Source organism: Bubalus kerabau, chromosome 19 (genome assembly GCF_029407905.1).
Source record: "Bubalus kerabau isolate K-KA32 ecotype Philippines breed swamp buffalo chromosome 19, PCC_UOA_SB_1v2, whole genome shotgun sequence".
In the NCBI taxonomy this organism is placed as follows: domain Eukaryota; kingdom Metazoa; phylum Chordata; class Mammalia; order Artiodactyla; family Bovidae; genus Bubalus; species Bubalus kerabau.
In genome coordinates, this window is record NC_073642.1 from 68,136,140 (window position 1) to 68,152,560 (window position 16,421).

General features: G+C 51.3%; 1 protein-coding gene across 1 annotated transcript in view; it reads left to right on the forward strand.

Annotated features, from left to right (window-relative positions):
- Window positions 1–16,421, forward strand: part of TRAF3 (TNF receptor associated factor 3) — a 120,136-nt gene that overhangs the window by 92,977 nt on the left and 10,738 nt on the right. The window contains exons 5-10 of the mRNA XM_055556142.1: window positions 127–231; window positions 838–1,005; window positions 5,784–5,864; window positions 8,377–8,451; window positions 10,388–10,480; window positions 15,107–15,247. Of these exons, the coding sequence (XP_055412117.1) occupies window positions 127–231; window positions 838–1,005; window positions 5,784–5,864; window positions 8,377–8,451; window positions 10,388–10,480; window positions 15,107–15,247 (663 nt within the window). The remainder of the gene's footprint in view (window positions 1–126; window positions 232–837; window positions 1,006–5,783; window positions 5,865–8,376; window positions 8,452–10,387; window positions 10,481–15,106; window positions 15,248–16,421) is intronic.

The window sequence follows — 16,421 nt, forward strand, 5'->3', positions numbered from 1 at the left end:
GTGCTTTGTGAGCCCTCTTCAGAGATGTGCTCGTGACTTTTTAGAGTGGTCTTGCCTTGTCTAAAGTAGCAGCATGTGGAGATTAAGAAATCTTAATCCTCTAAAATAGCTATCTTTCAATTTCAGGTGTTTAAGGATAATTGCTGCAAGAGGGAGATTCTGGCCCTTCAGATATTCTGTCGGAACGAGGGCCGGGGCTGTGCAGAGCAGCTGGCCCTGGGGCACCTGCTGGTGAGTGCAGCGAGACGTCCAGAAACACCAGTCCCCGGTCAGCACCATGGAGCCCCTAAGACCACGTTTGCATCCATCTTTCAGACACAACCAAATAGGAGAGCAGACAGAGCCACTTGGGTGTCAACTGTTATTTTTATGATATCACAGGCAGAAATGTCAATTGGTTTTTGAGCACCCTACCCTATTTAGAGTAGAAAGAAATCTGAATTGACTGTTAATTATAGAAGGCCCATTTAAACCTCCTCCTTTTTATAACCATAAAATTCCATGGAACTTCTTATGTTTTTTTTTTTATTACTATCGTATTTAATCCTGGAAGGATATTTGAATTAGAATAAAACTAAGTCCTTAGCGGATAACCATTTATTTATCCAGGAAGAAAGGTTAATTGACTTAGTTCTTCAAAAGCAATATAGTTTGAGTAATCACTAAATGCAATATGAAATTCAGTATCTCTTGATAGGTTGGTCACCCTTCTTGGTGAGAAACTAGTCTAGCAGCTGATAAGAGACGCTTGCGTAGGATTTGACGGCATAGAAGCTACAGTTGGTATATCAGACTAGAGGTCTGCCGGTTGAGAACTCCGAATGGTCTGCCTTCCAGGTGCATTTGAAGAATGACTGCCAGTTTGAGGAGCTCCCGTGTGTCCGTGCCGACTGCAAAGAGAAAGTGCTGAGGAAGGACCTGCGTGACCACGTGGAGAAGGCCTGTAAATACCGCGAGGCCACCTGCAGCCACTGCAAGAGCCAGGTCCCGATGGTCACGTTGCAGGTGCGGTGTCCCTCGCCTCCCCCGGGCTCCGTCCAGAGCCCACTCGTCCACAGGATAGCGTGCCGAGTGACTGTCCTCTCAGAAATAAAGAGAAAAGATAGGCATAACCAGCAACTTTCATCTGACTTTATTTCAGAGCTAAGCTGTATTTGTTTTGCCTGTTTTGATTCACGCAATTAGCATTTTCCATTACCTTGATCGACTGTCATTTGGGGTGCCAAAAAAAAAAAAAAACAGAAATGAAGACTGATTATTCAAAAAAAAGGTAGAATTTTCCACTTGTCCCAGGGAATAGCCTCCTCTTGTCAGATCGCTTAACCATTCTACGACTCCGAGACAGAACCATCACTTCAGCAGGGTGATTGATCCCACAGCGTTGAAGTACAGCTGTCTCTCTTGGAGAGAGAGGAGAAGTTAACATTTTTTCGTGCCTCCCTTGTTTCCGCACGGTTTTATATTGTGCACATGTTAGAATCAGATCACTTACGTGTAAATTAAAGAGAAACAGATGTTGGGATGGAGGACAAGCTTCCAAAAGAGTCAGTGGTGTGGACACTGTTGAATATTTGGTTGTTGAGTATATATTTACTACATGCCTACTGTGTGCTGGGTGCTGTTCTAGGGGTTCAGGGTGACCTCATCTTCCAGCGGGAAGAGGTCATAAGTACAACAAAGACGGGAGGAGGGGTGGTGAGGGCGGGCCCCTCCAAGGCCGTCGGGACGATGCAGGAAGAGCACTGGGGCAGGGGAAGTGGCCACGGGCAGCCCTGGCTCTAAGACGGAGCCAACTCAGCAGGTGGGTTTCAGGGGCTGCCTCGCACAGGGCAGGGGCGAGGTGGGAAGGTGATGGAGGCAGACCAGAGGTGGGCGTCTGGGCAGCCCTGAGCACGGGGCAGATGTGGTTGGTCAGCATTACACAGAGCCAGTGGGATTAGCTGGTGGCTTGAGCACAGAGTGTGAGTTGAGCGGATGCCCAGCACTTGTAACTAGAGCAGCGGATGAACCAGAGTGCCCTGTCCAAGTGTGGCTCAGAGGGAGAGAGGGCTCTGGGGAGGAGGGAGTGGTCTGGGCCACAGTGTGTGAATAGGTGGTCCTGGCAGCCCGGGGCCTGGAGCGAGTAGAGAGAAGGGCCAGTCAAGGCCTGAGGCCTGGGCGCACAGTGCTTACAGCCTGCAAAGCAAAGGGGGTCATCCAGCGGAGGGGCGGCCAGCCTGGGAGGGCCCCAAGGGGGACGTCCCAGAGGGAGATGTGGGGCGTGGCAGGGCAGGTGGGGGCGGAGCTGGGGCTGGGCGGGGCTTCTGAAGCCAGCAGGCCAGTGACTGGTGGGTCAGCAGACAGAGGGGCCCTGGACAGGCAGCCAGGCCTGAGGACCACCAGCTCGTTCCTGGCAGATGTTCAGGAGCACATACTGACCCCCATTTAGAAATGGTTGTCTTAGTTTTTCTGTATGAAGTGAGAGTAATCACCATAACCTCCACTTTACCTTCTTTGCTTAACTTTTCTGTGCCTGTGGCTTTCTTCCCTCGTGAAGTCTGTTTCCTGTATGATTGTTGTTTCTGGTTATTAATAACCTTAAAGTGCCCTCCCCTTTGTAAAATAGCCATAGTATTTTTCATAATTGAATAACTTCTTCAGTAATTAAATTTGAGTGAAGGCAACATGTACCCAATGAGCAATCCTCCCGACCTTACACATATTACCATGTTGCTATCAAAGTTATACTTTGCTTCTTGCAAAAATCAATTACCTCTATTTGCAGAATAGAATTCAGAAATTGATTTTCATTTGATAAAGAATTGTAGAGCATGTGAGTGAAGCCGCTTGTCAGTAACCAACTCTGAGCTCAGTCAAGCCTGCGCAGAGGCGGGTTTTGGAACAGCAGCATCGCTGCTGGTGGCTGGAAACGCTGGGGCAGCAGACCCCGAGCTGGTTGCCCAGGACACACAAGACAGCATGTCACAGTCGTGCCCCTTCACTCCACCGTCTGGCGGGGGAGACAGCCAGCCGTGTAAATGCCGGCGTGGGAAGGGCCGGTTCACCTGGCCTGACGGGGTTGGTGAGGGCTGTCAAGAGGAAGTGGCATCTGACCTGACGGGGGGTCTTAAATGTGTTGACTGCAGAGAGGAGGCAGGTGCAGAAGCTCAGAGCAGTAATTGCAAGTTTGGGGCCTGAGTTGTACAAGGAAACCTTCCTCATAAATCTTCCTACCTTTCAGTGGTGGAGGCATCCTGGCGTGTCCTCAGGGTGCTGACCCTGCAGTGTGTCTTGGGGCAGATCTTGCTTTCTGTCCGCCTGTGATCACTGTGGGGAGCATGCTGGTGCCCCCACTCCGGGCCCCGGGGCCCCGGCGCCAGCAGGCAGCCACACCCATACTTCCTGCCCCGCCAGGAAAGGGCCCTCATCTTGTCGGTGGTGGCGGAATTCGACTCCCAAGTCTTGTTCTTTCAACTCGCATACAATCTCGTCCTCTCAGGCCTTAAGTCTATTTTTCAAAAGCGCAGTTGTTTAACTTAGGGCCGAAGCCCCAGGTCATCCTGACTTTCCTCCTTGTTCTGCGTTCAGTGGTGTGACAAGTACATCAAGTGTTGATAAAAGTAGACTGATACAGCACCGAGACCCTCAGGGTCTTATGAGCAGTTCTTTTCTATCTTTAAACCATGGTATTGGCGTGTCAGGTATTTTTGAGTTTATTTTTTTAATCTGTTAGCATAACGCATCAGAAAAAAAATTCTTCCATTTAGCCCAGAGATTATAGAGTATCATTCTCTTTGAACAGTTCTGTTAATTTGTTAAAAGTCAGAGAGTTGTAAAGGGTGGCCAGGGGTCACCTCTTAACTCATTACATCTGCAGAGACCCTCTGAGGTCCAGGGGGAGATATTTCAGGGGTCACTGTTCAACCCACTGAAGTGGGCAAAGCTATAAATGGCAATTCACAGGAAATAGAAATGCTTAAAATAAAGAGCGTGCTGATAGCTACACGTTAAAGAATTACAAGTCACACCATTGCCTTTTTCACCCATCGCTGTTGGAGATGGGAAGGTTTGACAGAAATGGCAAAACCCCCCAAGTCCCATGTGAGACGCTTACCCTCCGATAGCCAGAAAAGCCTGTTTTGATCATCCTTGCACAAGTCTGCAGGCCGCACATGAAGCTCCTGACTGGTCTGGAGTGCAGGCCCCAGCCTCTCCTCCCGCTGCCCCCCGCCTGCCCTCCCCAGCGCACGGCCCCTCCCCTGAGTTGTCTCAGCGCTCCCCCTGCGACCCCACCTCCAGGTGCTCTCCCCACACCCCGGCTGCGGGGTGATTGTCCATCCGTGCTCCTCGCTGTCCTGGGCCAGGCTGACCCAAGGCCAGGGCAGGGCCGGCCTGGGGAATGGGAGCTTTGGGAGGGGGGTGTGGCATCTGGAGCACTGGCCACATCCATTCTCCAGGTCCGGGACTGACTCCATCCTTACCACTGCCCTCCGAGGGAGATCTGGTCACACCCCGCCTATAGATGACACCATCTGGCCAAGACCTCCCCACTGAAAGATGCAGGAAGCCTTGACTTGGCACCGGGGAACTTGTAGGGATTCTGAGCAGTACCCAGGGGGGTCCCCTTGCGGGAGAAGCTGGTCAGGCTCAGTCCAGCCAAGAGCCTTCCAATGAGCTCCAGACAGCCATGGGCTCGCCCACTGCAGGCGCTGGGGGCTCGGTGGGCTGCAGGCGCTGGGGGCTCTGTGGAGGCCCACAGAGCCCACCATACTCAGGAGCAGAGGGGTCCTCTCCACACTGCCCACCTGCCAGGCTGATCCAGATCAGGGACTGCAGGTGGCAGGATGACTGGCCTCGCGGGCCAGAGAAGTGTCCCTGCGGGCACCGTGTCCCTGGCCCACACACCTCCTGGTCAGACAGCCCGTGGCTAGCACTGCCCCGATGCAGCCTGGCTGGAGGCCCTGCCAGCAGAACCAGAGTGTCCTAGGCCTGAGGGAAGCCCACCGTCTCTCCTCCTGCTGAGTGCTGCCCTCTGAGGCCTGGCCCCGCAGTTGTGTTTCATGGCAGGTCTAGGATCTCCCTGTGTGGCCTCTGTTACGTGTCTGGAGGTGCTGTCTCCAGGCCCGCTTGGGCTTGCTGGCCTGCGGGAGCTCTGGCCCATGCTTTGCTGGTGGCAGGTGTACCGGACAGGTGCCAGCAGGTGCCCACGGCACCGAGTTTGGCAGTGGCCATCACCCAGGCTCTATGTTGAAATCTGTGCCATCAGAGAACGGCCACACGGGAACATACCTACATCGTCCTTGCATTAAAGGGAATCCAGGCACGTTCTCAGGACAGAATTTAAATTCCCGGGGATCACACTGTTTTCAGGCTCTTGAGAAGCATCGTTTCCAGACTCCAAGCTGAGAAGCATGGGGGGAAATGTCCACCCCAGCCAGCAGAGGCTGGGCCCTGGCATCCACCCCTGTGTGAGCAAGCTTGCTGGGCGCAGGTGGCAGGGCGGCGTTGGCCCGGGGGACATGGCTGGAGGGCACGCAGGTGGGCTGGGGCGGGACTGTCCTAGAGTGTCCCCTTCTTAAGTCACTCTGACCAGTCAGGTCTGCGGAGCTCTGGTGAGGGCCCGCCTTGTCAGCACTCACGCTTCTGTAACACAACGGCCCATGCAGGTGTGACGGGAGCCTTGGGACACGGGCGTGACTGTGGACAGGGGGCGCACCCTGGGGCCTCGTGGGGGCGCTGGCGGCCTCTGAAGGAAGCCAGGTCTTGTGTTTCAGAGTTAGCAATGGTCTCTCTTTCTCCTCCAGAAACATGAAGACACGGAGTGTCCCTGCGTGGCGGTGTCCTGCCCACACAAGTGCAGCGTCCAGACCCTCCTGAGGAGCGAGGTGAGGGCTGCGGCCGCGCCCCTGCAGGGGCCGGGGGTCCTAACGGGTCCCCGCTTCCCCCTTGACGCCAAGGCCTGAGGTCATCACAGACCATGGTGGTGATAGAGTAGAACGATGAAAAGCCTCTTGCTGTTGTTGGAAATCAGATGTTTCAGAAACAAGCAGTTAAAAGCTACAGAGTGGTGGATTCAGAGCAAAAATATTGAGAACTGAGGAAATGGGAATATATTCAGTGCAAGCATGGGGGACACTTTTTAGGTTTAAATCTGTAGAAGAGGAATTACTCTATGACTGTCTCAGGAAGATCAGTTGACTAAGAGATACTCATGAGCGGTTTCCGCCACACGGGCCGTGCAGGGTCTGCCCTGGGGTGAGAGGGTGGTGGGAGGCACCTGGACGGCGGCCCTCGGGCCCACTGTCCCTGAGGCAGGTAGATCCTGCGGTCATCTTCTCTGACCAGGGTATATCCAGGTGGAACAGTTCCAAGGCTTCTTGGTGCTCTGCACATGGCCCTGGCCTGGGTCCCTTTGGCTGCTGTTCTGGGAGCTGGCGGGGTGCCTGTGGGCTTCGGGGTGCCTGCAGCCCTGGTCCCCACACCGAGCGCCCTCGGGCCTGGGCGCTCTGACCTGAGGAGCCTGCTCACCTCAGCCCTTTTCAGCCACCTGGGATATGACACCTGGGTACTGCAGCGGTGGGGGAGGTCGGTCTCTCACATCCCTGAGGCCAGGGACATGGGTGCAACAGGACCCCAGAGCCCCTCTCACCAAGGTGCCCTGTCCCGGGATGTCCCTGCTGGGAAGGGGCAGGTCTCGCCGGGTGTGATGGTGGTTCCTGGGCCCCTGGCTATGCCTCAGAGAACAGCAAGGGCACTGTCTCCACGGCTGGGAAGCCCCTCTGTTAAAGTGAACGTACGAAGAGGCTGCTGTGGAAATAACTTCCAGGGTTCCATATACTTTTCTCAGTTTTGACTCACATAGGGCTATCTATATTAGGAACAAAATTGTCTCCATTGCCTTTAAATTATCTTTATTTTAAAAAATGTTTAAACCTGCATTGATCTCGGGTTTCTGGTGAAAGGTGCCCTTTTACAGATGGTTCTTGCTCTAGTCTTGAGCTCCCCTAAATTCTGTAGGGCTCTGAGAGTAATGATGATGAAGCCAATTTAGGGAAAGTACAACCCTGAGTTTATAGTTGTAGAAAATAGTGCTACACTCGATATGGCCCCAATTTTAAGATTACAAGCGTTAGCTGGTTCGATTTACAACTGTACCGATGTCAGTGAAAGAAAATGTTTTACGATTTTCAAACTGACGTCACTGCACACACGGCCGCCTGTTGAATTTCTGTACCTGTCACCCGCCACGTGCCTCCTGGGTGCTTCTTCCAGGTGCGGCCACCACCACCCCGCCCAGGCCCGGACCTTCTTCCGGGTTGGCCTTGGCAGTGGGCAGCTGGGTCCCTCGGGCCTGTCCTGTAACTGGCACGGCCGGCAGGAAGGCCGTGCTGTGAGCCTCTCCCTCTCGTCCTGAGTACGGACCTGGCGGGAGGGGACTGTGTCCCAGAGAACAGAGGAAAAGGCATCGCAGCCACCTGCACCCACCAGAGCGAAGTCCTACACGCGCTGGCTCCCAGGAGAACACGCCCCTGGGCCCCCACGCGCTGTGCTCACAAGCTGCTCTGCTAGTTCAGGGTCTGATCGTTTTCTCTAAAGATCTGTCCCTTGAGTTTCCAATAAAGAAAGAGATTATCTTTTAGACTGTGTTAGCCTAACGCAAAACTCCGCGTCTATAAAGTGCAGATGTTTGCATTCCCTCCCCCACTGCGGGGCATCCTGAGTGCTGTGTGTTTGGCCATTTGCTGACGTTGAAGTGGAGCACGTGGCTCCTCCTGGTTGTCCTCCCGAAGTGGAGGGGAGCACGTTCGGATCCGTGCCATTAGGATGACTCAGGGGTCTCGGGGTCCCTGGAAAGCCACATGAATTTCTGGGCAAACTGAGCGAGGGGAGTCTTTTCAGAAGGAGAGTCCCCTCTGCAGTTGTCGAGCACTGGGGGCCGGGGGCGCCTGTGTGCGCTTCCCTGGAGAGAGAGACACCTACTTCTGTGTACTGTATACAGGTGTGTGGCCCAGCTACATCGGAATGCTTTCTATTTTTTGTGTTTCATGCAATTTTTTTGTTTATAGTCTTTAAATGTGCTTTTCAGTTTGTTTTTTTTTTTCCTTTCTTTTTAAAATTCTGCGGACAGCGTGTCACAAAACAAGTTGTTCTAAAAAAAGCCGCAAGTGTAAGAAATGTTACAGTAAATGTATTTCTGTATATGGTGTATATATGTGTATACACGTGATGATACTGTATATTTACTGGGTAGAAGTCTAGGAAGCAGGTGGTGTAAACACACCTGCCGATAAACCCCATTCGTGATAGTAGAACGCAGATGCTACCTGTGCCCTTGATATGTTTGAACATTTTCATGCAAACGTTTGTGCCACAACTCACGTCTCTTTCCCGTTGCAGTTGAGTGCACACTTGTCAGAGTGTGTCAATGCCCCCAGCACCTGTAGTTTTAAGCGCTATGGCTGCGTTTTTCAGGTCAGTATCCGACATTCGTCCTTCCCAGTCGCTGACATTCCGCCATGAGAGAAAGTTAACTCTGTTGACATTTTAACGTGCAAGCTCTGAGCTTTCCGTTTTGTTATGGCACCGAGTCACCGAGTCACCAGCTGCACACGGGTGACAAAGCCGCGTGCAGCAGCCATTGGGGGCCCGCTTTTCAGGCCGGGGGTGTCGTGAGACTTCAGGTGGACACCTGTGCTGAGGGGGAGTTAATGCCTTAGCAGAGGGATCACAGTGAAACCAGCAGGACGTGGGGTGGGGTCTCTAGAGACTGTGGCACCCCGGACATGGCTTCGCAGCGTGTGTGCCGGCGCACGGCCGTGAGGCTTGCACACGCGTGTGTCCTTAGTGCGTCCCACGCACACGCCACACCTCCCGGACTGCCGGGCGCAGAGGAGTCGCCTCCACTGCCACGCCTGCGCCGTGAGAAGCCGGTTCCTGGTTTTTTTGTTTTTTTTAACAAACCTGAGACTCCTGGTGGATTTGAACTAGTTTTCATTTAAATGTATGTCTTGATTTTAGAACTATCAAAGGTCAGTATATACTTCAATTAAAGAGTTTTAGTTTTGATTTTTATGTATTATCAATACATTATTGTGAAATCAGTACAGGGATATTAGCATCTCAACATTTTCTTAGAAAGTGATTTTTTTTTTTAAACACACCTGAGGTTGCTAGTGGATTTGAACTAGTTTTCATTTACTATCAAAGGGCAGTACATACTTCAGTTAAAGCACTTTATATTTGATGTTTATGTACTATCAATACATTATTGTGAAATCAGTACAGGGATATTAGCATCTCAACATTTTCTTAGAAAGTGATTTTTTTTAACACACCTGAGGTTGCTAGTGATTTGAACTAGTTTTCATTTACTATCAAAGGGCAGTACATACTTCAATTAAAGCACTTTATATTTGATTTTTATGTATTATCAATACGTTATTGTGAAATCAGTGCAGAGATATTGGCATCTTAGCATTTTCTTAGAAAGCAAAAAGCCTGAGAGTGAGGACGAATGTAGCTTGCCCTCTGCTCGGCTCTCAAGGAGACTGAGCCCTCACCGCTGTTATGTCGTATGTACTTACACACCATTCATTCTGTGTATGTATATATATATGTTGATATTTAGCAATACTTGTATGAACATATATATATGAATATTCTATGTACAGAGTATATGTTTTGGAGATCATAAAAATGCTTTCCATGGCTTTTAAATTTTCCAATATCAAAAACAAATTACATTCTTATACCAATTATTTTCTTAAATATATGAAGTACTGTTTCACGTGCTCATTATTGACTCTGAGATGGTCTACATCTTATGTACTCTGTAGATTGTTTATGTTCTGTACGTAACTTTCTAAATATCCTTAGAATAGTTAGGGACAGTACATTTTCTGATACTAGTGTTTCACTAGTAAGTATTTAACTAGTAAGTTAATATCCTAATAGATGACTGAGAATCCTACTTGGATTACACATTCACTAGATTATTGTAGGACCATCTAGTTACGACTTGCAGATGTCTCGACGTTTTCCATTTATATTTTTGCGCAGGAAACTTACTAAGGAACAAAAGGGATATGTCTGAAATTTAATTTCTTACTGTTGGAAGTCTGAAGCGTAGGTAAATTGAGGGGTGAGTGAAGCCCACGGCCTCGAGGCAGTGGGCACGGAATCGCAGCGCCTCATCTTTGAGCTGCTCGGTTCCTCTCGGTGCGGCCCCCTCGCCTGCACACAGTAGCTCAGGGGCCACTGAGCACAGCCCTCCCGAGGCTGGAGATGCCCTGTGACCCTTCCCCGATTCAGTCCCCACCTTCATGTGTGGTGTTGGCGTGAGGTCGTCTGAGGGTCTGAGCCTCTGACCGAGGGAGGCTGGCTGACCGCGTCTCCTCTTCGTTCTCAGGGGACAAACCAGCAGATCAAGGCCCATGAGGCCAGCTCCGCGGTGCAGCATGTCAACCTACTCAAGGAGTGGAGCAACTCCCTGGAGAAGAAGGTACGCCCTGCCGTTTCTGGCTTCTGCCGGCTTCTAATAATTTCTTCATATTGTGTGAAGAAGAAAACCTTTTTATTTAGTAAGGGGTTTTGGATAAAAGAAACAGCATGAAGTGTCAAAAAAGTAAAGTTCTTTTCAAGCGATCTTGAGTTTATAAATGAAGGTATGTGGTTTTGTCAGCTTGCTAGCTTGCTCTTTGTTTTTCAGTTGCCAAGTGTGTATAAAGTGCTTTTTAAAAACTCACATGGTGATTCTCTTAGTATTGAGTTAGAACAGGGATGGTCACTTCCAGCCTGCACCCCCCAACGCTGTCTTTTTGTAAATAAAGCTTTATTGAAACACGGCCACGCACACTTCGTCAGTGTGGTCTATGGCTGCTTTCACACCGGGATGGCAGCGTTGACATGGAGACCGTGTGGCCCACACAGCCCCCAAACACTGCTCTCTGTTTGTTTACAGAAAGGCCGCCAGCTGCGGTCTGGAAGGGCACCAGTGTCCCATGCATGACCCTCCTCTAAGAGATGGGAGGGAAGGACGTTTCCACATCACCAGTTCTGTTCCGTTTTTGTGTTTGGACCGTGCCGGGCCTTCACTGCAGTGAACGGGCTTAGCTGCCCCGCGGCACGTGGGATCTTAGTTCCCCGACCAGGGATACAGTTGATTGTGGAAGTTTGGGGGGCCACACAGCCCCTCCCCAGACACACCTGCCCTCCTGGGTGTCTCCTCGAAGCCCTGCTGTGGGGTCTGCGCTCCTTAGCAGGCGCCTGCCCACAAAACACTCCTTCCTGGGGGAGTTTGTTCTGTGGTGCTCAGCTCACCAGGCCTGTTTTCCCAAAGAAAGGATGAAAACCTCCAAGGCTTGACAGAGAAGAAGGTTATAGATCTCCCAGTGTGGCTTGTGGCTTGTATACAAAAATAAGAACTTAATTTGATATTCAGCAAACATGTGTTGAGAACGTTTGATGGGAGGCCGCTGGAATGAGTTACGGCAGCCCCGGGAGTTGATGTTTGCTTTCTAAAGGTTTGTAAAGATTTGACTATCTTGTTTTGAGTGTTAAACCCAAGCAATTTAAAATGTAAATGTGCTTGAAGGAGTGTAAAGTTTTAAATCAAAAGATGTTTATTAAATATGACATTAAATATTTTTTTAGTATAAATGCTTAAGCTGGAGATGAGAAGCTGTGAAAGGCTTTGTGTGCTGTGTTTACACGCGCGTGGGACAGGAGGAGCTTCTGTTTGACCATGAAATAGAATCTGTGTCACATGAATGATTTATAACTTTCCCATGAGCACATATTTGCTCTGAGTTCAGCGATGGTTTACCTATGAATCCCTTTTTCTCCTCTTTTTGAAGAATGCTTTGTTTTTGCGTTTTCAAACTGTAGGCGTGGATCGCAGGGCTTTTGGTCTCTCACAGATACAGCTTCTCATTTATCTAAAAGGTCCTTCCTTTCCTGTAAAGTGAATTGGTTTCGCTCCAGCTGTGCCGGTTATGGAGCCGCGGCGTGGGGCTTGGGGGTGCTCACCCCTCAGTTGTAGGTGGGGCTGTCACCAGGAGGGCTCCCAGGGGTGCAGGAGGGGGAGATGGGGGTCATCCCGTCCTACGCCCTCCTGCCCTGCCACCCCAGCACCCTGAGAGCATCCTCTTTGCACTGTTGGAAACCCTGGGACCCGGCTGCACAGCCCACATGCCCTCCCTGGCAGTCCTCCCCCTTGCACACACCACACACCAGCCAGCGGGGGGCAGATTTGAAACGTCTGTTCCCGTGGCTTTGCTCAGGGGTGAGCCCCTCCCTGAGCCCACCCCCCCAACTAGGGACAGCCAGGCCTCTGCCCTGCACATCTTTCCTTGTGTCCGTGAGAAGCTGGCATCTCTTCTCTGGGCCCAAGAGCAGACCCGGACAACAGATGGAGATGTGTGTGTTTTCTTAAAGTGAGAATTTGTTTCTCAGCATGGAATTGTTCAGTTGGATCTTGAGTTATTTTGTTCATCAAGGGTAGAAAATAGAATATTTGAGTTGATTCAGAAAGACCAATTACTATATTCACAGTCAAACTTAAAAACAACAGCAACAACAAGAACAAAACTGTTTTATAAAGTCCAGACCTGAAAACACCCATCTTGCATTTTAGGAAAGCTTAAGTCACAAGGAAGTCTTAGAGTGCCCCCAGACAGGCGGGGGTGGAGGGTGTGCTCAGGGAGGAGAGTCTCGGGGGGGACCCTGCTCGGTCTGCTGCGTGGATTCTGGGAAACACGGCTGCCAGTGGGCTTCCCTGTGCCTGCGGCATCTACCTGGTGGGCAGGTGAAAGCGGGGGTCTGCTGGCACCCAGGGGCTGGGATCCTTGATTAAAATATGTAAATAAAACTGAGTTGAAGGACAATCCCTCCATAAAGACATTAAGAGTTTGCTGTGGCGGACTCCCTTGGGGGCGCAGTGGGTAGGAATCTGCCGGTCAGTGCAGGGGAAACAGGTTCAATCCCTGGGTCAGGAAGATCGCACATGCTGTGGAGCAGCTCAGCCTGCGCGCCCTGGAGCCCATGCTCAGCAGCAGGAGAGCCACCGCAGTGGGGAGCCGGAGCCCGGCACCGCAGAGCAGCCCCAGTCAGTCAGTGCAGGCGCCCAGTCGTGTCCAACTCTTTGCGACCCTGTGGACTGCAGCACGCCAGGCCTCCCTGTCCGTCACCGACTCCCGGAGCCTCCTCAAACTCATGTCCATGGAGTCGGTGATGCCATCCAACCATCTCGTCCTCTGTTGCCCCCTTCTCCTGCCTTCAATATTTCCCAGCATCAGGGTCTTTTCCAGTGAGTCAGCTCTTCGCATCAGGTGGCCAAAGAGTAGCCCCAGCTCACTGCAAACAGAGAAAGCCCATGTGCAGCAAGCAGCACAGTCCCAGCACAGCCAAAGATAAAGTTAAATAAATAAATAAAAATTTTAAAATGAGAGAGTTTGGTGTGGCAGGATGTGTGATGGTCAGTGTAGGTCAGGTAGCCTCATCCACGGCAGAAGTTGCCATTGGTTTGGGGAGTATCACCAAGAGTCGTATGAAGGCGGCCGGCCTGTGTGCACGATTGCTCTTTTTGGGGGTGTGAGGCTACAGGGCCCAGGAACCGTGTCCATCTTCAGCAGATGGGAATGAGGGAGTTGTAACTTTAGAAAAACCAAAACACCGCTGCCAGCCACTCATGCCCCAGGCTGGATGCTGCAGGCTGGTCCTGTGCGGGAAGCCGAGGACCAGCGAGGCGGCCTGTTTTAGGAAGGAGAGTCCATTTGTGCTGCGTGAAACCCTAGGGGAGTTGAAATAGATATTGCGGGTTTTGTATTCTTTTCTAAATACGTTTGTTATAAATAAAACAGACTGAGACAGTGCCCGAAAGGCACTGCCTCCCAGCAGGACGCTGACTTTGGCCTGGTGGTTCCTCACAGGGTCGAGGTCAGGAGCCAGATGCCGCCTGAGATGCCTGTGAGCTGTCTTATGGCCAGATGGTCCTCAGGTGCTGGCAGCATTAGAGGGCACCTCCGAGTGGAGCCGCGACGGAGCGTGCCGTCTTCTGGGCGGGGGTGGGGGGAGGTAGGGGGGCCCCAGCGCTTGTGGGCGGAGAAGGCCATGGGCAGAGGGAGCGTTTCCAAGGGTCTGCCCTTGGTTTCCCACATTGGCTGGTGGATTCTTCAACCACTGAGCCACCAGGGCCGTCCAGAGTGCCCTTGTACAGGGAACATTGTGAGAAGACGCCTTGTAGAGTCGTCCTTGAATTCCTCACCCCGGGGCTTTTAAGTCCTGTGTAAATTGGTTCTTGGGAGCTGATTATTTTTCAGAAAGGAACTTTGAAAATGTCAAAGGTGGGCTTGGAACTGCCCCCAGCAGGCCCTTCCTGGACCGCCATGGTCTCCCAGCCATCCCATCCCCTGGTGTCCATCCCATCCCCCCAACACCGCCATCCCCTGGCGCCCCCAGTTACCCCGACACCCCCGCCCCCAGAACCCCCTTCCGCCATCTGCGCCTCCTCTCTGGGGCGGCGGGCTGCCCCAAGGATTCCCTGAGCCACGTGTGGGACCCTCCCCTTCCTGCTCCCTCATTCTGCTGAGAGCTGCTCACAGGGCGGCGAGTGGTCCACTGGTAGGTGTGAAATAATTTAGTGGGTTGCAACTAGCATTTTTGAAAGTAAAATGGAATAAAATAGAAAGTGCCAGGTACGTTATAGTTGATTAGGACAGGTCGGTTTTGGGATCCTGTTTTTAGGAATAGGCACCTGTGTTGAAGGCACATACCGAGAAGCTGAGCTGCAGGGAGGTGTTTCCCACTGTTTTCTCATCAGAGTTTGAAAGCCACTCTGATAAAAGATTTATATGTTTTCAGCAAAATCTTTAGAAAGCGTCCTGCTTGCTCTGAAAGGCACTCGGCTTATCTTACTTGACTCCTAGGAAAGGTTCTGAGAACCACAGTTCGGGTCCCTGTTGAACGGCCAGAACCCCCGTTTCCTGTGGGGAGGGGTTTGTTCCTGGAACTCCTTCCAGTGAGTGCACAGAAGGCCCGTGTTGTCAACATTTCATGACTCATGTTAGAATTGTTGTCAATTCACATTAAGACCGTGGTGTTTGCTTAATTGGAGGCTCTCTTTTTTCAGGTTTCCTTGCTGCAGAACGAAAGTGTAGAAAAAAACAAGAGCATACAGAGTTTGCACAACCAGATATGCAGCTTCGAAATTGAAATTGAGAGACAGAAGGAAATGCTTCGAAATAATGAATCCAAAATACTCCATTTACAGGTAAGAGGTGTAAGACTATGGCTGGGTCGGAGGGGATACGTCTGTGTTCTCCGCCAGGACTTTCCCAGGGAGACATCTGAGCCAAAGCCCTGACCTTTGTCCACAGGGCAGCTTGTTTCTCTTGCTTAAGTGAAACTTGGGGAAGTGGCCTGGGTGCATGGGTAGCCTGGGTTTGTGGGGCGCCCTGGGTTCACGGTTGACCTGGGTTCGCAACTGGCCTGGGTTCACAGGATGGCCTGGGTTCGTGGGGCACCCTGGGTTTGTGGCTGGCTTGGGTTCATGGGTGATCTAGGTTCACAGGGCAGCCTGGGTTCGTGGGGCACCTGGGTCCGAAACTGGCCTGGAAGGCTGCAGGCGCCCCTTCTGCCTGTTCCTGGAGGCCCGGCCCCATCCCCTCTCCCCTGTGCCTTTGATTCATTGTTGGTGAAATAAGACCAAAGCCTAGGTTTTTTAAAATTAGTTGCTTTTATGAATATTATCTAAGATTTCATGTTGTTCCTGAGTAGCTGTGTGTAAAGTTTCACTTCCTGAAGTGAACTGAAGCCAAGCTGTTTTGTTCTGAATCTTCCAGCGACGCAGGTACTCATATCACTTTATCTCCCCAGAGTGACCCAAAGGTACCTCCATCCCAAACACGTAGGCCCTCGCAGCTCTGAGAAGGGCGACACCTAAACACGCCTGATTAGATTGTGGCTCCTGGTCTCTGTGACCTGCTCAGGCTTCCATCAGGTGCTTGTTGTAGGTTATTCTTCCAGACACTGTCCTCACACTGGCCGATTCGGGGTGCCTTCAGGCTGATCGTTCCTGTGTGTGCCACACACTTGGGCGAGAATCATTCCTGTGTCGCCAGAATGGTCCTCCCGTGCCTGTGGCCAGTGTTTCCCTAAATTACCTGGAAGATAAAATAATTCTAATAGCTCAGAGTCACAGCATCTTGGAAATCGTCTTGCCTCCTCCTGTCTTATTGTTGAGGTTAGTTATAATGCTTTGAATTGCATAGGGATTTATTAAATTAATTTCATTTGTATTAAACTTGGTGGTTGTCCAGAGACAAGGAAAAGCACTATGAAACATTAGGTTATAGTCGAAAAGGTGCCAGGCACAGGTATTGAATCAAGCCAGGAAAGCAGGGTGCCACGTGAAAGAGTGGCAGGGCTGCTGCGGGAAGCCGCGG